Below are 22,312 nucleotides of genomic sequence, written 5' to 3'. Positions count from 1 at the left end.
TACCAGCCTTCCAATATTCTGCAATACATACAGATCCAGCGAGGTTTGGAGTTTGCAGTACAGAGAAGGGATATATCCAAGAGTTCGGCCACTGAGTCTACATGGGTAGAACTGAGAAATAAGAAGGGGAAAATCACTTTGATAGGGTTGTACTATATGCCCACAAATAGTCAGTGGGAAATTGAGGAGCAAATATGTAAGGAGATGCAGGTAGCAAATAGGGTAATAGTAGGCGATTTTAACTTTCCCAACATTGATTGGGACAGCCATAGTATTAGAGGGTTGGATAGAGAAAAATTTGTTGAGTGTATTCAGGAGGAATCTCTCATTCAGTATGTGGATTGCCTGACTAGAGAGGGGGCAAAACTTGACCTCTTGGGAAATAAGGAAGGGCAGGTGACAGAAGTGTTAGTGAGGATCCTTTGGAGCCAGTGACCATAATTCTGTTAGTTTTAAGATAGCTATGGAGAATGATAGGTCTGGCCCAAAAGTTAAAATTCTAAATTGGGCAAAGCCAATTTTGACGGTATCAGGCATGAGCTTTCAAAAGTTAATTGGGGGAGTCTGTGGAAAGGCAAAGTAATGTCTGGTAAGTAGGAGGCTTTCAAAAGTGGGTTAATCAGGGTTCAGAATAAGCACTTTCCTCTTTGAGTGAAGGGCAAGGCTGGTAGAAGTAGAGAACCCTGGATGACTTGGGATATTGAGGCTCGGGTCAAGAAGACAAAGGAGGCACATGAAATGCAGAGGCAGCTGAGATCAACTGAATCCCTTGAAGAGTATAGGGAGTGTAGGAGTAGAGATAAGAGATAAATCAGGAGGGCAAAAAGGGGACACGAGATTGTTTTAGCAGATAAGGCAAAGGAGAATCCAAAGAGGTTCTACAAATACATAAAAGGCAGAAGAGTAACTAGGGAGAGAGTAGGACCTCTTAAGGAACAACAAAGTCATCTATGTGCGGATCCACAAGAAATGGGTGAGATCTTAAATGAATATTTCTCATCAGTATTTACTGTTAAGAAAAGCATGGATGTTAGGGAACTTGGGGAAATAAATAGTGATGTCTTGAGGAGTGTACATATTACAGAGAAGGAGATGCTGGAAGTCTTAACGTGCATCAAGGTGGATAAATCCCCGGGACCTGATGAAGTGTATTCCAGGACATTGTGGGAGGCTAAGGAGGAAATTGCATGTCCCCTAGCAGAGATATTTAAATCATCGATAGTCACAGGTGAGGTGCCTGAAGATTGGAGGGTGGCAAATGTTGTGCTTTTGTTTAAAAAGCCTGGGAACTGCAGGCCAGTGATCCTCACATCTGTGGTGGGTAAGTTGTTGGAAGGTATTTTGAGAGACAGGATCTATAGGCGTTTAGAGATGCAAGGACTGATTAGGAACTATCAGCATGGCTTTGTGAGTGGAAAATCATGTCTCACAAATTTGATTTTTGGTTTTTTGAAGGGGTAGCCAAGAAGGTAGATCAGGGCAGTGCAGTTGATGTTGTCTACATGGACTTTAGCAAGGCCTTTGACAAGGTACTGCATGTTGTTGCATAAGGTTAAATCGCACAGGATCCAGGGTGAGGTAGCTAAAATTGGCTTGATGACAGAAGCCAGAGAGCAGTCGTAAAGGGTTGTTTTTCAAACTGGAGGCCTGTGACCAGTGGTGTGCCTCAGGGATCAGTGCTGGGTCCACTGTTATTCGTCATTGAATTAATAATTTGGATGAGAATATAGGAGGCATGGTTAGTAAGTTTGCAGATGGAACCAAGATTGGTGGCATAGTGGACAGTGAAGAAGGTTATCTCAGATTCGAACGGGATCTTGATCAGTTGGGCCATTGGGCTGATGATTGGCAGATGGGGTTTAATTTAGATAAATATGAGGTGACATATTTTGATAGATTGAACCAGGGCAGGACCTATTCAGTTAATGGTAGGGCATTGGGGAGAGTCACAGAACAAAGAGATCTAGGGGTACAGGTTATAGCTCCTTGAAAGTGGAGTCACAGTTGGACAGAGTGGTGACAAAGGCATTCAGCATGCTTGGTTGCATTGGTCAAAAACATTGAATACAGGAGTTGGGACATCCTGTTGAAGTTGTATAAGACATTGGTAAGGCCACACTTTGGAATACTGTGTACAGTTCTGGTCACCCTATTATAGAAAAGATATTATTAAACTAGAAAGAGTGCAGAAAATATTTATTAGGATGCTACTGGAACTTAATGGATTGAATTGTAAGGAGAGGATGGCTAGACTGGGACTTTTTTCTCTGGAGCGTAGAAGGCTGAGGGGTGACCTTTTAGCGATCTAAAAAATAACGAGGGGCATAGATCAGCTAGATCTATGCCAATATATTTTCCCAAAGGTCGGGCGTCTAAAACTAAAGGCCATAGGTTTAAGGTGAGAGGGAAGAGGTACAAAAGGATCCAGAGGGGCAATTTTTTCACACAGAGGGTGGTGAGTGTCTGGAACAAGCCACCAGGGGTAGTAATAGAGCAGGTACAGTTTTGTCTTTTAAAAAGCATTTAGACAGTTACATGGATAAGATGTGCATAGAGGTATATGGGCCAAATGCGGACAGTTGGGACTAGCTTAGGGGTTTAAAAAAAAGGACAGCATGCACAAGTTGGGCCGAAGGGATTGTTTCCATGCTGTAAACCTCTATGACTCTATAATGCCAAGGTTAAAATGATTACATTATAAGGACAGCTTGCATAGACTAAGCCTGTACTCCACTGAGTGTAGGAGCCCTAGGGAGTGAGATAATTAAGGTGATTAAAGCTTTTGATACACTAGATAGAGATAAACTGTTTCTTTTGATGGGAAGTCCAGAACAAGGAAGAAAAGCCTTGAGATTAAAGCTAGGTAATTTACAGGGTAATGTCAGGAAGAACACTTACGCACAAAAGGAGGTTGAAATTTGGAATTCTCTCCCTCAAAAGTCTGTTGTGGTTATGCCAATGAATGTTTTCCAGCTCAGATGAGGAGAATTTTGTTGTGCAATGCATAAGGAACAATGGCTTTTAAATGGAGTTAAAGTGCGAAATAGCAATGTCCAATTGTATGTTCACGGTGTTGAATATCTGACTCCAATATTTGTATATTTTGCTTAGCTGGCACTTCCAAGAACAGAGACTGATAAATAACTATTTCTTTGTAATTCCTTGTTCAAATGTATGAACAGTAAGTAGGCAAATGTGTAATTTCTTTGCTGAAATTGTAAGTCAGCAGTCCATTTTGTCTTCCTGACCTTAATACAACAGATTCTACAAATTGCTGCTTAAATGCATTCATCTTTGCATATTAAATAAATATTTCAGGGTGATGCCAACAGATCAGATACAGATGAAGAAAAAACATCTGCTAATTTTGATGATGAGTGTGAGCGATTCAAAGATCATTCTTCTGGTGAGTGACTAAGAATAACTGTTACTGATTGCATGTTGAGAAACCTCCCTTTCAGAATTGCTGTCTTTCTATTAATATGTGTTCTGCCTTCTACAGAATTAAAAATGTATTCTGTTGTCATGACATCAAATGGACATTTGGATTCGCGAAGCAGCATACCACCACCGATTATCATGCGTACTGCTGCTACGCCCATGCCTACACCAAAGAGTTCACCATATATGGATTCAGTTCACACATACTTAGAGTCCAGAAGGGGCAGCAGTGCTTCCATTGATCCGATGAATTATGATCAGAGATCTTTGGTAAGCTGCTAAGTTGCACAAAACTTGCATATTTACTTTTTGCCACTTGTGTCGATGTCTTTCTACATAATACTATCAGAAAATATGACCTGCTTTGCAACTGTGATAAGAGGATTAAGTATGACAATAGACCAACATCCTTTATACTTACAGGCCTGCCTTTGGCCATGGCTTCATCAATGAGTAACCCAGTAATGACCAGCGCAGTTTCCTCTATGGGAGGACAATTCAGTGCAACTGTGCCCTTCTGATGAGCTCCTACTTTTTCCCCTTGTGTATCACCTCCTCATGCAACAGAATGGGAAGTGCATCAGTGGGTGTTGTGCAATCTGTTTGGCTGATGTGGCAGCCATGGTTGAATCGCGGGCAGTGTGTGAGCCTGAGGCTTGTAGCAACGCGAAATGTGTGAATGTCAGGCATGAAATCTGATTGATTGAGATTGTTAATAAGTGAGTGTTGGTGTGGCAATTTGAGCAGTTTCTGAGCTAAAGATAGGATTTAGCATTTGGAAATGCATGCATTGATCTTGACCATTGGCATGAGGTTATTGCACTTCTTGCAGCATAAAGTCCAGACTTTCAGGTGTTGACTCCTGACATTTCCCTATCTTTTCCTTTTGCCTTTTGTCTAAAAGAGTCCTGGCCTCTCCTTTCCAACTCCTCCACCAAGGCTTCCAGTGTGATGCTTGAAAATCTTGGAGCTTGTTGTCTACCATATTCTGCCATTCATCAATGTTTCCCACGCCAAAATCATTTACATCTTCCCTAACCACAATGGGCCTTGTTTTCAATTAGTTTTAATGGTGTTAGCCACTCATGATATTGGTTTTCTGCTGCCAGTGTCCAGTCAATCAACAGTGCATTGAGTAGTGGTGGGACGTGGAAATAATGACATTGAGCAGGCAGCACAAAATTGGTATTCTCTCTGCATTACAACCAATGGACATGGATTATTGTATATCATGATCCCTGTACTTTTCTTCAAGGCTATCGTTGTTTGGCTTTACGTCCCTCATTGTTTGGCATGCAGTGATGATATCATAGTACGTAAAATATGATTTAACCTACCCATAATAATAAGTAGTAAATTTTCTCATGTTATCAACTTACGAATTGTGGAATGGCATAGAACTGCAATTCCATACATACATGATATATTACTCCTCTGATAGTGAACATAGTATAGAATTTTATGTGAAAGGAGTGAGGACTGAAAAATGTAGATTAATATTGAACATTCAGATGTACCTTCTTTCCCATGAATTATCAAGGTCTCACTTGTTAAACAATCAATCACTTTTTCAAAGCACTAAATACCATAACATGCTGGTCAGTGAAAGGAAGGCATTAAATTTTAATCTTTGCTTTCTTTGAAAAGTATGTTATGGCATTTCAAGTGCTCATGTAAATGCTTTTTAAGTGTTGTGAGGTTTCCTGCATCTACCACTCTATCAAGCAGTGATTCCAGATTCCCACTACCCTCTGGTTGAAAACGTTTATCCCCTCTAAATCTGCTGTGCTTTACCTTCGCGGCAGACTCCTATGATGATATGTAGCTGTTGATGAAACACTGTTATGATGTTAACGTTCAAGCAACTATACTTCTCTAAGACATCTTATTGTATTTGTCCTTTTTCTCTTTCATTGCTATAAATATATCTATTTGTGTTTTTTAGTCCAGTATTCGCAGTTCACCTTGTGCCCCTTGGGGCACCAGCAGTAATTGGGGTAGTCGCCGGTCAAGCTGGCATAGCCTTGGGAGAGCACCTAGCTTGAAACGGAAGAATCAATCAGGGGAGAAGGAATCCCTGCTATCTGGCGAAGGGCATGAAAGCTGTGGTGAAGATGATGAATCAGAAGATGCAAAGTCGAGCAAAGCTGGCAGTGGATGGTCCTTGCACCATCGAACTGAATCTTTCGACACCAAAGGATCCTTAGATTTGCCTGAGCTACTGCAAGTACCAGTACTGCGACATCCAGTGACCTTGAATCCAATCAGCATGACACCTTGTGACTATCAAGACTGCAATGGCAAATCCTTGCATGTTCCAAATGAGATCTTTCCTCGCGTGGATAACCATAAAGATGACGTAAACGATTATGAAGACGAAATTGATGATGTAAATATAGTTTGTTTGATTAACCCTTTGCAAATTGGGGTATTTTATGTAGACCATATAGATTCATTTTCTGTCTTCAGAGTTGAAGTATTGCTGTGCGATATTAGATTATTTTTAATGAGTTAATGTTGAAAAAGCAAAGCAATGAATTAATGTATTAATATTGCACAGCTGAATTTCAAATTTTCAATTTTTTATTCCACACAACTGTTGCTGTCCTGGATAAATGTTTAATAATTTGACCAAATATTTTTACATAAATGCTTCAGCTGAATCCCAACAGCAAAATATCAAATGGATGCAAATATCTACTTGAATATCTTTATAGTGTACATTATGCAAAAAAATGTTCAGTTGCATAAATTATTTGAAGAAGGTTAATATTTAATTTCATTTCTCAGATTTTTTTAGTTTAGTTGAGGCAAAACTTTGCATTGCTGTCAAATGCCAGCTATAGGGACAGAATCAGGTACACAAGCTTCAGAGCACCTGCAGTGTAGAATATGCTGTCATGCAATGGGTTTACATTTGAGTGCTTGAGTTAGTAAATTACATCTTCTGCCTCCCTTTTCATAATATATCTCTCGGGATGCAGTGAATATAATCATAGAATTACTACAGTACAAAAGGAAGCCATTCGGCCCATCGAATCTGTGCTGACCACAATCGTAGCCAGGATTCCCATAACCCCGCACATTTATCCTGCTAATCTCCCTGACACGAGGGTCAATTTAGCATGGCCAATCAACCTATCCTGCACATCTTTGGACTGTGGGAGGAAACCCGGAGGAAACACATGCAGACATGGGGAGAACATGCAAACTCCACACAGACAATGACCAAGACCAGAATTGAACCTGGGTCTCTGACATTGTGAAGCAGCAGTGCTAGCTACTGTGCCCTCAAATGTGGATACTAGAGATCTGAAATGAAAACAAGAAGTGCTGGAAGAACTCAGCTGGCTTGGCAGCATCCATGGAAAGAAGAACAGAGTTAATGTTTCAAGCCCCAGATTACATTTATTTGGAACTTTGGAATTCCAAAGAAGAGTAATATAGCTATTCAAAACGGAGAGTCTGTTTCTTGCTTTATACCAGGGATGTACTTTAACTTGTAGTACTCATATTAAATGGACACTATGGTTCCTTCAATTATTTAGGAGATTGTGGAATGACAAGGCAGCCTGTCTAACAGACTAAAGCAATTTCTTTTGACTACTAATTAGGCAGAATCTTCCCTTTCCCACAAAGGCAGGGTCGGGAGCAAATCTTAGCAGCCACGCATCATGTTGACTTCTCTATGTCTTCCTGACTCCAAGTGACCTTGCGATTCGTGGGTGTACAGCAAAAGTGATTGGCTGTCCAACAGTGGCAGATAACCAATTAGAGTCATTTGAAGGATCAATTTGAGGCAATATGCTGCCACTGGGAATTGAAATTCTGAACACTGGTCAGACCTCTCGCTGAGGCTGAAGCGTGGTACCAATTCCCCCTGCCTTACATGCCCCATCTGCAGCTGTGTGAACCAACAGATCTCAGTAATGGCTACGGGAATCCTGTGGAGGGCTGCTCATCCAAAATAATAGATTCCAGTTGTGACCATTTTTTATTCTATAACTTTCATTTGGCTTCATAGAGTGCCTCCATCTTAAGGTTCATTCACTGGATCCTATATGATTCAACTTTGCCTTTTTAAGAGACATATCTTTGGGCCACTGATTGGAGGTGGTCTCTTAATTAGCTACCTCTGGGAAGCTTGCACCTGTGGGTGGAATGCAGATACCATTGGGGCTGGGACTTGGAAATTGCCCTGAAGTCAAAAAATCTTCTCAGTCTAGAAGAGTCTATGCAATTGTTTGACTCTTTACCATGCATTGTCTTCCACTGTAGTTTGCTGGCAACTTGGCAATGAGCCTTTATCTATCATCTGAGTCTTTCTCCTTTGCTGTTTAATGCAACAGTACCACATTTATTGTCATGAGCTTTCTACTCGGGATACTTCTATATTTGTTGGTGAAGGAGGAAAAAAGAATGGTACTTGTGTGTATACATTAATTCATAGTTACTACGTTATGGCAAGGGAAATTTGCATTATGAAGCTGCAGTTCACAATGGAGGCAAAAACACTAATATGTCATCCCCTGGAGCCCAGGTTTCAAGACAGTTCCAGGACCGGTGAAGCTTTGGAACTGCCTGGCAAGATGACCACTGTCTTGAACTTCTACACGAATTATTTATTCTCAGCAATTTCATAATATCTGTTAAGTAGTGGCTGATTGCCTCATTTGCCAGCATAAATCCATTCATCAGTTTCCACTTGGAAATCCGCCACACACAACAACCAGCCCTGCACTCCCACTATGTGACAGACTTCCCCAAAGATTATGGTGTTGGGGATGCTATGTCCGATATCTTACAGGTTCGAACTCCAAATGTCACCCTCTTTATTAATGTATAGATACTAAATCACTTGCAAGTGAATGCTGGTAACAGCTTAAGCATGCCTTAATTAAAACGCTTACCCTCTTTTCTGTTGATATTCTCCTCTGCAAGTCGCAGGTTTTCACACAGTTTTCTTAATTTAAACCAATAGTCAGAGCTGATTATACTAAGTTTTTTTTAAAAAATCTGACCTTTGACGAGCCTTTAATCAAGGTTTAACTTTTGTCTGTGATGAGTATAAAAATTTCCAGCAGTGCTTGTGTTTCACAAGCTAATTGTAATTACTGACCTGTGTTCAAATTAAATCAGCCATTTTCCTTTTATTGCAGAGTTACTGTTTTAGAATCCGGCAATTTCTGGAGCCATATAAACCAACTTGGTGTAAAGCACATGAAGACTGGGCACTCTATTTATTTGCTCCTCAGAACCGGTATAGTGCTTTCATTTCAGATTTCTTTTCATTCATACATTGATCGTATTGCTATTCATAACAGCAGCATTTGCTGGTCTAAATGCTCAGGCCAGAAATTACATAGATGGCAATCACCATTGGATTGCTACTCTGCTCCTTTTCACTTACCTTAGTTGGGAGCTGCACATTTGTCACCCAGGCCTGATGAGAAATGTGCAAGGAAGCAGCTCTAGGCTCCTTCCAGTGCACGACAGCAGTGCTAAAGGAAGTGAAGTCATGCCCCTTTTTACAGCACTAGTTGACATGACCCCAGCCACTTTGGCTAGCCAGGGAGAAGATAAGTGTGTAAGGTAAGAAGTGGCTGATTGTCGAGATGGTCAGTCAGGTGAGTGCGGTTGTTGGGCGGAGCGGTGTTGGCTGGTCAGGAAGGGGATGGGGAGGAGGGTGGTCATAAGTGGGGCGAGAGTGATCAATTTGGGGATTGGATGGTCAGGACAATGGTAGTTGAGGGAGGGGGATAATCAAGAGATAAGGTGGGTAGTTGGGAGGCTTGGATGGATTTTCAGCTTGGGACAGTGTCAGGGGTTTGGAAATGAGTTGAGTTGGGAGGGTAGTCGGGGTTTGGGAGTGTATTTGGGCTGGGGGTGATCAAGATGCAGGAGGGTGGTTGGGATGGAGAGGATAGTAGGAAGGCTTGTTGGGAGTGGGGGTCGGGGTGGTGGTGTGGGGGGGTGCGTTTAGGGGATCAAATTGCAGTTCAGGGAGTTAGTAGTATAGTAACCTTCGAGTTAGAAATAGATTTGATCCTTCTAACCTATCTTATTCTGGTAAGAGAGGTGGATCCATCTAAAATCTCTGATTTAAATTGGAGTATCAAATAGTTCCATCAAAAGTTTGAACTTCCTGGCCAATAGTCCTTGCCTTGGGACTTCTGCGGGATCCCCTCCATCTATCTTCTGAGGTGCCTCTGGGGTACGACCTACTGGAGATTGGAAGTTCTCAGCCATTATATATGTTTTCATGTAATTGCATCTTTTCAGGTTGCATTTTACAGTATTCTCCAAAAATACAAAAAGTAACTTGTATTGCTGAATGCTGTTTTTATCTTTATACCCATTGCTTTTACACTTTACTGTGTCAAAATAATGCAATTGGCTAAGAAACAAAAGGACATGTTCATGGGGTTAGGTGAAAAAGGGGAGGAGGAGGCTCATGTGAACCATAAATGCTGGCATGTTGGAGTGAATGGCCTGTTTCTGTGCTGTAAATGCAACATTATATTATATAAAGTGATGGACCTTCTAGTAAAGTGAATGGCATACCCTTATTTTCATCACCTTTAGGTTTCGCGTCATGTGCCAGAAGATCATTGCCCACAAGATGTTTGACCACGTGGTCTTGGTTTTTATTTTTCTAAACTGCATTACCATTGCTCTTGAAAGACCTGAGATTGACCCGAACAGTACTGTGAGTATCTGCCATACAATCTCGGCTACCGAATTCTACATTTTCACTTGAGTTGGTTGTCTGAATATGATGAATAGTGTGCAAACTAATTGTTTTCTTTACTGTAAAGACTTCAGTGTTTCAGTTATATGATTAGAAGCATCTTTTAAATGGGTTGGTCGTGTAATGATCCACAGCTCACTTATTTATTTCCTTCTTTTTTCTCCCCTTCCTCAACAGGAACGGATGTTTCTGAGTGTCTCAAATCATATCTTCACTGCTATTTTTGTTGTCGAAATGACTCTGAAGGTAATCTCCCATGTATGTTTCTGCATTCTTTATTTTTTTCAAGTAACTAAGGGGATGCCAAAAAAATACAGAAAGTGCTGGGAACACTCAACAGGTTAAGCTGCTTCCACGGAAGGAGAAACAGAGTTCACGGGTGTAACTTTCCCCATCCTGCCCACCACAGTAACCATAATGGGCGGGACATGGACAAGCAAAGGTCCATTGATGTTGGGCGTGATTTTCCGGTTTTGGGGTGAGCGCAACCAGAAAATCCCACCCAACATTTCAGTTTGATGATCCTTCATCACTTGTGAGGTGCAGAAAATTTACAAGATTGCAACCAACCTTTCCTTTTTGGGTGGGTGCTTGCAAGGTAGCATTATGGCTACCACACAAGCCTTGTTCTGTGAGAAATAATGCCCCGTGTGCAACTCACAAATGGGATTAAAGAAAACATTGACAAAATAGGCCGCAGCATCACAATTTTAAAGGCAGCTTTGATCACAAGATGATTTGAGATGTGGGTTCATTCAGCTCATCTTGATGCATCAACTCAACCTCACAACGCATATCTTCCCCTCCCCAGCATCATTGAAGAATCCAACTGTTTCTTAAGTGTCTCAAGCATTGTGCCTAGATTACAGTCTAGAAATTTATTCCGTCCACAGTTTCATTTGACTTAACCTTTTGAGTTAATGTTTTCTACCACTGTAACAGTATTGCTCCTCTCCAAGTTGATAAGCCCAAGTCTACCCCACCTATGCTCAGAATGCATTTCTTGACCCATGGATCAGCGTTGTGACTCCTCTCTACATTTTGCTGTTTTTAAATGTCCTCCTTGTTTCTTGGGACCATAACTGGTTGCAGTTTTATAGGGGGCATTTAATCAAAACACCCTGTAGTTGATTATTAGATTGTTACCTCCTCTGACCTTCAGTCTACTGTTTTGACTGTATATTTGACCCTTATTGTATTGTTGTGCTACATTGGTTTGAAACACTTAAGGCCACTTGAAAATTTGCCTCTGATGGGAAGTAGACAAAGCTTTCTATTTTGTGATGGGGAGGCTTGGTAAGAGGTTGGGAGTGGTGATCAATTAATGGCTGAGGTTGGAAGAATGGGAAATTGAGGTGGGGTGCAAAGAAGGCGAGCCATGTTCTAGTTCAACTCAGCAGCCATTGCTGTGGCTGCTATGGGTGCATGGCTTAAAAAATGAAAGCACCTGAATCTTCAAATTGGCCAGGGCAAGGAGCAAGGGCACTCCAGGATAAGACAAGGAAATTTTAGTGCTGTTAATATTCCATTGCTGTGGAATAGGTTTTTATCAAAACTTGTACTATTTGATTTTTTAAAAGTATGTTTTTCACGTTGTGGTCCATGTTCCTGTAGCTGTTCGGCTTTCTCCAGCTCTCGAGAGCTGTGGCAGGCCTCCCATCCCCTGCTAACACTTCAATGCTAAGGAAGCGAGTTGTTATGGTACCTCAATGCACCCAATTCCATTTCTCACTCTTCCCCACTCTTCTCCCACCCTCACAAAAATCAGCAGGGTTGGGATTGCAGACAGGACATTGTGACACATAACAGCAGTGCCATTTTGTTTGGTCACCTGCCTCCATGCGGACCCCATCTGACCCATGGGAATCTGGCTCTTGTGTCCTCCTCAGTGAGAATCTGAGATCTCCTTCAAATTAATTTGTTATTTCAGTGTTATTGTTGTATTACATGGCAGCACAGTGGCGCAATAGTTGGGACTGCTACATCACAGCGAATTCAATTCCAGCCTCGGACAAATGTCTGTGTGGAGTTTGTACATTCTCCCCTTGTCTGTGTGGATTTCCTCCGGGTGCTCCGGTTTCTTCCCACAGTCCAAAGATCTATGGGTTAGGTTGGTTGGCCTTGCTAAATTGACCCTAGTGTTAGGGGAATAGCAGGGTAAATGTGTGCTGTTACAGGAATAGGGCCTGGTTGGGATGTGGTTGATATAGACTCGATGGGCCAAATAGCCTCCTTCTGGATTGTAAAGATTTGACGACCTTCCGTGCATCTATATGCACCTCCAGTGTGAACAATGCTTCCTCTACAGTCCAAGTTGTTGCCCATGTTCATCTTTCTATCAGAAGGAAAATTTTGTTTGATTGATAATCTATTGTAATATCACTTATTTGTCCTCAGGTTGTAGCACTAGGATTCTTTTCTGGTGAGAACGCTTATCTCCAAAGCAGCTGGAATATTTTGGATGGTATCCTGGTCTTTGTTTCTGTAATTGACATCATTGTCTCCTTGGCATCAGCGGGAGGAGCAAAGATCCTTGGTATTCTCCGTGTTCTACGGCTTTTGCGGACCTTGCGTCCTCTCCGGTAAGATCCAGCAATACTATAACTTTTACACTGCCAATGTAGGATCTATTCATTCCTTTGAATAGACGAAGGTTGCACTGGTATGATGTTGAAATGAATTTCTTTTATTGAACACAACTTAAAATTAAGTCATTACAGAAAGAAAAAGAAAGAGAAAAGTTGGAGAGAGACTGGCTTTTTCATTGCCAGTCATCACACTAAATTCAAAAACAAAACTGAACTGCAAGCACACAGTTAAAACTACAATATATGTCACTCATTATCTTGTTATCAAAATTGTTTTGCACACGCTGCTTACAATTCAGAGAAACAGGCTTTGCAGTTGTTGTTTAGGAAAAGCTTGTTTAGCTTATGAAAAGCCTGTTTTGCTTGCATTGTTCCCTTCAAAAATGCAGTCAATTTCTAGCTAACCCCGCATGCCATCTGAGTTTTAAAATGTAGTCAAATGATGGTCAACCCCTACAGTCTAGCATTTAAATGTAGTTGCATAGGCAGAAATATCTTAAAATGAAGTCTTTGCATAGATGAAGCAAACCATATACAGGATCCCTCAACAGCCAATATGATTCCTATCCTCCTGAGCTATAAGGAGGAGCAGCTACTACTGGAATGTGAACCTGAAATAATGAATTAAAAGTTGCTCATTCTGTCATTTTTTTTCTCTAGTTTATTATATTATACATTTTCCATCTTTCTACTTTAATTTGAACAAATTTTATTCATTTCCCAATGCATTTTTAAAAATTAAGTTCAAGATTTTTCTCTTTCCTTTGGTAAACTAGGAAGGAGACATTGCTAGATTTGGTGTTGGGAAATGAGGTGGGTCAAATAGACCAAGTGTCTGTGGGGGAACACTTGTTTAGGAGTGATCATTGTATGATAAGATTTAGATTAGTAAATAAGATGAGCCAGGAACCATCTAAAGCAGAATTTCTAGATTGGAAAAGGGCTAACTTTGAGAGGGACCTAGTGAGGATAAAATGAAACAAATATTAATAGGAAAGACTGTAACGGAAAAATGTATGGTTTTTTAGAGAGAAGGTATTTCAGATGCAGACTAGGTTCATTCTGATGAGGGTGAAAGACAAAGCCACAAAAGCCTTGGATGTCAAGGAGGATTGAGAATATGATGAAACAGAAAAAGGACGATGGATGATGCATGTCAAGTGAATTTTTCAAACAAGAACCAGAACAAATACAGTAAGTTGATAGGGGAAGTGGAGAGGGGAAAGTGAAGAGGAAAATAAGATGGAAAAGGGGAATTATGAGAATAGAATGCAGATAACATAGAAGTAAGCCCAAAAGCATTCAATCAGCATGTAAATAGTCTGTGGATAGTAAGGGGTGGGGTGGGGTGGTGCCTATTTGTGACTGAGAGTGATAAATGCCTAAAGGCTTAGGGCAGTGCCAGAATACTTGATGACTACTTTGTAGAGGTGCTTACTAAGGAGGGGATACTGACAACACAACTTGCAGTAGTAAAACTGGTGATGGAGAAGTGGATTGTGTGGATGGGGTAAAAATTGATAGTAAGGATATACTGGAAAGGCTGACTATGCTCGTAGTTGATATGGCGCCTAGTCTAGATGGCTTACATTCCAGATTGCTAAAGAACTTGGAATGGAGGTATTAAAGTTAATGTTTATTTATTAATCACTAGTAGGTTTACATTAACACTGCAGTGAAGTTACTGTGAAAATCCCCTGTTCACCACACTCCAGCACCTGTTTGGGTATTTTGAAGGAGAATTTAGTGTAACCAATGCACTTAACCAACATGTCTTTTGGACTGTGGGAAGAAACCGGAACACCTAGAGGAAACACACGCAGACACGGGAGAACGTGCAGACTCCGCACTGACAGTGATTCAAGCTGTGAATCGAACCCCTGGCGCTGTGAGGTCTTGCTATAATCAACCAACTTCCCTCAATACAGGGAAATTGGAGACGATTTGAGAGTGACAATTATGACACCTTTATTCAAGGAAGGGTGTAAGGACATTCTTAATAATGATAGGCCATTAGTTTAACATCAGTGATGGGTATGATTTTTGTAAAAACAATCAGGAAAATAAATAACAGGCACTTGGAGAGGCATCTGGCCAAACATGGACGAGGATCTTCCGTCTGACTACCACCTACTGCGTCTCGCTGACCCCCACAATTCAGCAGATGAATCTCATTGAAACTTATAGAATAATGAAACGCCTGGATAGAGTGGACATGGGGAAGATGTTTCCATTGGTAGGAGGAATTAGGATTCGAGAGGGCAGCCTCAGAGTAAAGGGACTTTGCAGTACTGCCTCATCCAGTTGTGAATTGTGAAGGATAATTAAACAACAAACAAGAGGAAGAGGCTCCACAAATATCCTCATCCTAAATGATGGGGGAGCCCAATACATCCGTGCAAAAGATAAGACTGAAGCATTTGCAATAATCTTAAGCCAGAAGTGGCGAGTGAATGATCCATCTCAGCCTCCTTGCCCTATTGAAATTGGCTTTCCCACAGTTAATTATTCTTACCCTGTACTGTTCTTTGTCTTTTTCCCTAGTCAGGCTAAACCTTACGATACAATGATCACTGTCCCCCAAATGTTCACTTATTGACGCTGACCCAGTTGCCCACTTCATCTCCAAGAACCAGGTCTAGTAGCGTCTCCTTCCTCATTGAACTGGAAACTGGATGAGGAAGTGGAGGGATGGGTCGGTACGTTTGCCAATGACACAAAGGTTGGAGGTGTTGTGGACAGTGTGGAGGGATGTCAGAAGTTGCAACAAGACATAGATAGGATGCAAGACTGGGCGGAGAAGTGACAGATAGACTTCAACCCAGATAAGCGTGTGGAGATTCATTTTGGCAGGTCAAATAGGATGACAGAATATAATATTAAGGGTAAGACTCTTGTCAGTGTGGAAAATCAGAAGGATCTTGGGGTCCGGGTTCATAGGACACTCAAATCAGCTTTGCAGGTAGAGGATGTGGTTAAGAAGGCGTATGGTGTACTGGCTTTCATGATGTGGATGTGCCGGCGTTGGACTGGGGTAAACACAGTAAAAAGTCTGACAACACCAGGTTTTAGTCCAACCGGTTTATTTGATAGTAAACTCACAAGCTTTCAAGGGGATCCCCTCTTCGTCAGGTGAATGGAGTGGGGGGGGATCCTGCTGCCACTCTGCACTTTGAATCAGTGACAAAGGGAGGGAACGGCTGATTGGGGCTGGCCATCTGGGTGTGGAATAGGTGTCAGCCTGCCAGGGTGGTGTTGGGGCTTTGGTGGGAGGGGGTTGGGAAGAGATCGAGGTGGGCCAGTGTGGAGAGGCGGGGGATGATTTTGGGGCTGGCCAGCGATCAGGGCATTGGGAGCCGGGGATTGGAGGAACAGCAATGCGGGGTCCGAGGGACAGCAATATGGGGTTGCGGGGCTGGCCAGCAATCAAGCTACTGGTCCTGCTGCAGTGAATGGAGATATGGCTGAGCGCTAAATTTTCGATCCTTCCCTGTAGCAGCGGCGGGGTGTGAGCAGCCAGAAAATCGCAGTCATGGATTAAATGTCCTCTGGATACACAGAGGTTAAATCTGTTAATAACTATGATAAATGTTTCATTCATTAAAAAGGAGGTACTTGTGTCTAAGCCTATTTGCATGTATTCTAGTATTTTATCTGAAGGTAGTGAAATTGATTTTAAGTGAAACTGGATCATTTAGGAATAGCGCCTATCTTGAACCGCTAAATAATAGTTACTACATGCTTTGAAATGCATTAAGTGAGAATACTAGCATACAAATTTTGATTTGCTGGTGACAGCACTTCTCCATTGTAAGAAATCGAAAGGGATTGTTTCAATCTTAGCATTATATGATTCAGATGTGAAAGAGTCAATTTACATTCTCCACACAAGCTCTGTTTTAATGCTTTTGTTGCAGTTCTCTTCCCATATGATCACGCGGGCAAACTCATCAAAGCACCTTCATTTTGCTATGCGAGCACTATTTCTCTCACTGTTGATATGAGTAACTCTGGGAACTTCCAATTCCATTGATTATGAATTCTGACAGCAATTTATCCTTTTTGCTAGAGTCATCAGTCGAGCTCCAGGTCTCAAGCTGGTAGTAGAAACCTTAATAACTTCTCTGAGACCCATTGGGAATATTGTACTCATCTGCTGTGCTTTCTTTATCATCTTTGGAATCCTGGGGGTCCAGGTAAATATGACATTACTAATGAAAGGTCAAACCACTTCTTTTTCACCAGGAGAATGACTTCACACAGTCAAATAATCAAAGCTAGATTTAGCTCCAATAGTAAGTTAGATTGTAATGCCCGAAAAGACAATTGCTTTCTTACAGGCGAGTTCATCAAGATCTTTCTCTCTCTATTTCTTTGTAAACATACAGTAAGGCAATCTAAAGTGTAAAGAAATACCTAATGAAATACTTCCACATAATGGCATTGTGGCAAAAATAAAAAACAGCTCTTACACAATGAATAACAGTGGTGCTTCACTATCTCAATTCTGTATTACCTGAAAGCTGGTAATTTTTTAACTGCATGATGTATCCTTAGGACTTAATCACAGGTATTAACCAACACTATCTCATGAGGGGGAGATTGTGCTATGTAGCAGAAAATCATAAACACAAATATAAATTATCCACTATATCTAGTCAGCAGAGGAAATACTTCCTTCTAATTTCTCAATAAATTTGAAGTGTCTTCAGGGTGTCGGAACTATGAGTAGAATACAGATATATTATGCATTTTGTTGAAATTGCACCATGTATCTCACCCGAGTTATCATGGTGAGTTGTTGCTACTGTAGGTCACACCTCCATAGGCAGCTCCCGCAAAGGGAAATTTGGGGTAAATTCAGGGAAAGCAGGTAGGGAGGATTTTAGAACAAGATGTTGAAGAGGCTGTGGTTGCCTTTTAATCCTGGTGTATATATGGTCTAATCTTGTTCTTCGTAAAATTGTTTCTTTTTGCAGTTGTTCAAAGGCAAGTTCTATCACTGTGATGGACATGACACCAGAAATATCACAAACAAGTCGGAATGTTTGCAAGCTAATTTCAAATGGGTGCGCCGTAAATATAATTTTGACAATCTGGGACAGGTGTGTTTTATGTTGTATATTGAATGGAATAAAAAGTCAACTTTTAAATGTAATGCCATTCTTCTGAAAAGGAGACAAAAAAAGGCTGGAGATTACAGTGCTGTTTTGGTAAAGTACAATGTCAATTTGGAGTAGTAACTTTATTAGTACTCTGATCATTAGCAGAACGTCACTGAGCGAATTTATTTAATGTAGACAAAACAAAATGCTTCCATTATCATCTGACAACAATTCTGAGGTCTTCAGATAAACAATATGGGTAGAATTCTATAAGAATGAATCCAAGTGTCCAGCCAGCATAAAAATGGGAGAGTTCCTGATTCATTTTTTGGACAAGGTTTCACTCTAAATCTTACAGACTTAGGTATTGAAAATATGGGCTTGACCGTTTGTAGCTGCTGCAGGCATTAAACTGGGCTTAATTCGCCAGGTAGCCTGCACAGGGAGCTATTGTGCAGGCGCAGATCTGATTCTGCAAATGTGCGATTCTAACAGCAGGGGTCTGACAGTGCCAAGGTGCCAGAGTGGCACGGCCATGCTGACACTGTCCATGTGGCACCCCCACCTTGCTCTCAGCCTCCCTGGGGTACCTCAGTGGCTTCAGGTTCTACTGGTGAGGCCAACACGCCTGTCCCCTGTTTATGGGGAGCAAGTGCTCACCAAAGAGAACCTGTCCCAGTGAGGCCATAAAGGAAAGTAAACCCGGACGATTGAGTGCCAGGCTCGATAATAACATGGAAATGAAGATTTGAATACATCACCATGATTTATTCAGCCTCTCGCTTATTTCCAGCGAGAGGCTGGCTTCATCTGAAATTCGGCTCTCGTAAGATCACGAGAGCCGAGAAATTAGGCGTGATTCTGATTTGTCAACTCGTGCGTGATTTTACCAGCTTACTCCACACATCGATGGACGGGGCGAACCGGTAAAATTCCACCCTATGTGTTTATTGGTTTTGTAGATAATTTTGTTTGGAATAAGCTGTATTTTGTTTGTCAATCCTTGTATTCATTTTGAAAGGAAACCAAGTATTTTAGAACAACTGATGAATCTCATTCTATTGTTATTTAGGCATTGATGTCACTCTTTGTATTATCCTCCAAAGACGGTTGGGTAAATATAATGTATGATGGTCTCGACGCTATAGGAATAGATAAGCAGGTAATACTAAAACAGTCTATGTATTCCTCTTGCAATAATTTAAAGTAAACCTACAGTTTGTTTTTATATTTCAAATTGAAACCGTCGTAATGGATGTATAAAATCAAAATGGTGCGTGGTGCTTTTTGTAATAATACTAATAATTAAATTATCTGACAGGGCTGTTTGCAATATTTCCACTTGTGGGAGTCCAAAACTGAGTGTAACAAATATGATTTGGAGATGCCAACTTTGAACTGGAATGGGCACAGTAAGAAGTCTCACAACACCAGGTCAAAGTTGGACTTTAACCTGGTGTTGTGAGACTTCTTACCATAATAAATATAAGATAGTTACTAATAAATCCAATGAAGAATTCAGGAGAAATCTCTTTACCAATAGAGTTGCTTGCGTGTGAAACTTGCTAGAAGGGACAGTTGAGGAGACTAGTAGGGCTGCATTTAAGATAAAGCTAAATCAGTACATGAGAGAATGTCCAAAGATGTACAGGTTAGGTGGATTGGCCATGCTAAATTGCCCCTTAGTGTCGGGGAAAGGAGCAGGGCAAATACGTGGGGTTACCAGGATAGGGCCTGAGTTGAATCATTGTCGGTGCAGGCTCAGTAGGCTGAATGGCCTCCTTCCGTACTGTAGGAATTCTATGAGAATACAAACAGAAAATGCTGGAAACACTTAGGTCAGGCACTATTTGTGGAGAAAGAAATAGAGTTAACATTTCAGGCCAATGAACTTTCATCAAAATGGCTAGATGAAGTTAGGATGTGAGGAGGCTCATGTAGACCATAAATACTAACACAGGACAGTTGGGTTGAATGGCCTGTTTCTGTGCTGTAAATTCAATATAACCTTTGTTTATATGAATTTTTTATCAATCATCTCTGTGCAAACTAACAGTGCAGATTGTAATGTGTAATCAAAAATGGTGTATTTGTTTTTCTTTATGAAGAACCTAATGGTAGAAACCAATTCGCACAATGTTTGCTCTAAATTGGCTCTTTCCTTTCCCACTGTGCAGCCACAAAGAAACCACAACCCGTGGATGCTTCTGTATTTCATCTCCTTCCTCCTGATTGTGAGCTTCTTTGTGCTAAACATGTTCGTGGGGGTGGTGGTGGAGAACTTCCATAAGTGCCGGCAGCATCAGGAGGCTGAGGAGGCCCGTCGGCGGGAGGAGAAACGTCTGCGACGGCTGGAGAAAAAGCGCAGGAGTAAGGAACTGTGCCTGGCTGGTCGGTAGTACGTTTAATCTTTCTGAGCCTTGCCTGTTTCCAAACTGGGAAGGAAATGTGATCCCCGCAGCATGCCATTGCATGCTGAGCTCACATTGCATGGTGACCTGAAAAGACTGATTGCATTGCAGTTTTTAACCTGAAAAAATTCTTAATTCCTTCAGATAAAATCTCTTATGATGTTTGTTGGGAGTGGAAGAAATACATGTGCCAGTCAAGAATAAAGCAAGTCTTTCATTACCAATAACATGTTTGTAAAATAATCATTTCCCAACAATATTGAAACATATTTAATGAGTTATTAAATGGATTTCACATATATACTTATGAAAGATATATCCTTCATGTTATTAAAAACACTCACCTTATTAGATGACAAAGAAAAATAGGAAAATATAATTGATTGTGAGGGATTTTTTTTTTCATTTAACATTTGCCGTAAGTAGTGACCCTGGTTGAATGTGGCAGACTCAGAAAGATATATGGTTTGTGCTGTATGTTTTAGTGCTGTCCTTTGTCACAACCTGTTTATCAAAAGCTACCGTATAGGCATTGTGGTTAAAAGGAATATGCCCACTTGCACCTCTGCTGCTGGGCAGTTTCACTAGAAAAAATTGTAGAATTTGTGTGTTATATTTTAGCATTTAGTTATTCTAATCACAAACTAAATTGTTTCTTTTGACCTTCATTAGCCAGGAGGGTAGGATAGTCAATGCTGTGGGTTTTTCCATGGCTTACTTTTCCACTGTTTGGTACAATCTAGTTGTTCTACCAAATGTAAGTCCATTTCGCTGTCTCCTCAAAAGATGGCTACACAGTACAAAATGCTTGAAAAAATGTGAGCGTAAGTTTTAATGTGATTCTATGGGCCTCTGTGTAAAAATGAAATTCTGTTCCATAACTCTATCTGCAGTTGCAGACTATAAATCATAATTCCTTATAAATATATTCATGACACATTTTAGTTCTTGCGCTGCAAAACTATAACTTTTCATTAAGGGAGGATTGGACTTCCACATCTGAAGATGTTCTGACCATTCCCTTGCCCTTGTAGGAAACTAAATAAATCTAACATACTGAAGTCAGTCAGACACAGGAGTTGGCTGATCATCACTTCTCTATCAGAAATGTCACTCAAGAATCTTACTAATAGTGGCATTGTGCTGTCATTTTATAGCCTCCTTGAGGTGGCAGCATGGACACTTCTTAATCTAATTGTGAGACTATTGACTGTGATTTTGTATTCTGCAAGGAAGATTATTGTGCACAGTTTAGGTTGTATACCATTTGTATTATAGAGATAGACCGTAGATTTACTACTATTTTAATAGCGCCATGAAAGCATTAAAAGCTGTAAAATGTGTTAGCTATACAACAATATGCAAGATAATTAGTGATATTAATAAATATATGTGAATAAAAGTAACCATGATGATAATGAAAATACATGTTATTACTGGCCAAATAAATGACAAAAAGTGAACTTCACGATTCTCTTTATACAAGATGAAAGGAATTATAGCTATCAGGGGAACCACAAATCCAAGTAAAGTATGCATCTCAATAGAATGAAATATTCTCCAAATGAACTCTGAAAGGATTAGAAAATCCACTTAGATGATAGTGAAAACCTCTTGCATATCTTTAAATTGATGGGTTATTATTTAGGTTCATAAGATGATGAGGGGGATAGAAAGAATGGACGTTCAGAGACTATTTCCTCGGGTGGATGTAGCTGTTACTTAGGGGCATAACTATTAGGTTCATGGTGGGAGATAAAGGAGGGATGTCCGAGGTAGGTTCTTTACTCAGAGAGTGGTTGGGGTGTGGAATGGATTGCCTGCTGTGGTAGTGGAGTCGGACACTTTAGGAACTTTCAAGCGGTTATTGGATAGGCACGTGGAGCACACCAGAATGATAGGGAGTGGGACAGCTTGATCTTGGTTTTGGGCAAAGCTCGGCACAACATTGAGAGCCAAAGGGCCTGTACTGTTCTATGTTCTATGTTCCAGTGATTTTAAATGGATGTCTTTCAT

At 40.8% G+C, this 22,312-nt stretch overlaps 1 protein-coding gene across 1 annotated transcript in view; it reads left to right on the top strand.

Annotated features, from left to right (window-relative positions):
• The window catches only part of cacna1ha (calcium channel, voltage-dependent, T type, alpha 1H subunit a), a 252,931-nt gene that overhangs the window by 153,973 nt on the left and 76,646 nt on the right, over positions 1-22,312 (top strand). Inside the window, 11 exon segments of the mRNA XM_080206889.1 lie at positions 3,319-3,406; positions 3,503-3,711; positions 5,387-5,830; positions 8,601-8,701; positions 10,027-10,150; positions 10,370-10,438; positions 12,590-12,774; positions 16,850-16,976; positions 17,760-17,885; positions 18,958-19,047; positions 20,063-20,255. Of these exon segments, the coding sequence (XP_080063015.1) occupies positions 3,319-3,406; positions 3,503-3,711; positions 5,387-5,830; positions 8,601-8,701; positions 10,027-10,150; positions 10,370-10,438; positions 12,590-12,774; positions 16,850-16,976; positions 17,760-17,885; positions 18,958-19,047; positions 20,063-20,255 (1,756 nt within the window).

Source organism: Carcharhinus amblyrhynchos, chromosome 18 (genome assembly GCF_965287045.1).
Source record: "Carcharhinus amblyrhynchos chromosome 18, sCarAmb.v2.hapA, whole genome shotgun sequence".
In the NCBI taxonomy this organism is placed as follows: domain Eukaryota; kingdom Metazoa; phylum Chordata; class Chondrichthyes; order Carcharhiniformes; family Carcharhinidae; genus Carcharhinus; species Carcharhinus amblyrhynchos.
Note: the sequence above shows the minus strand (reverse complement) of the source record. Positions and strands in the feature narration are given on the sequence as shown.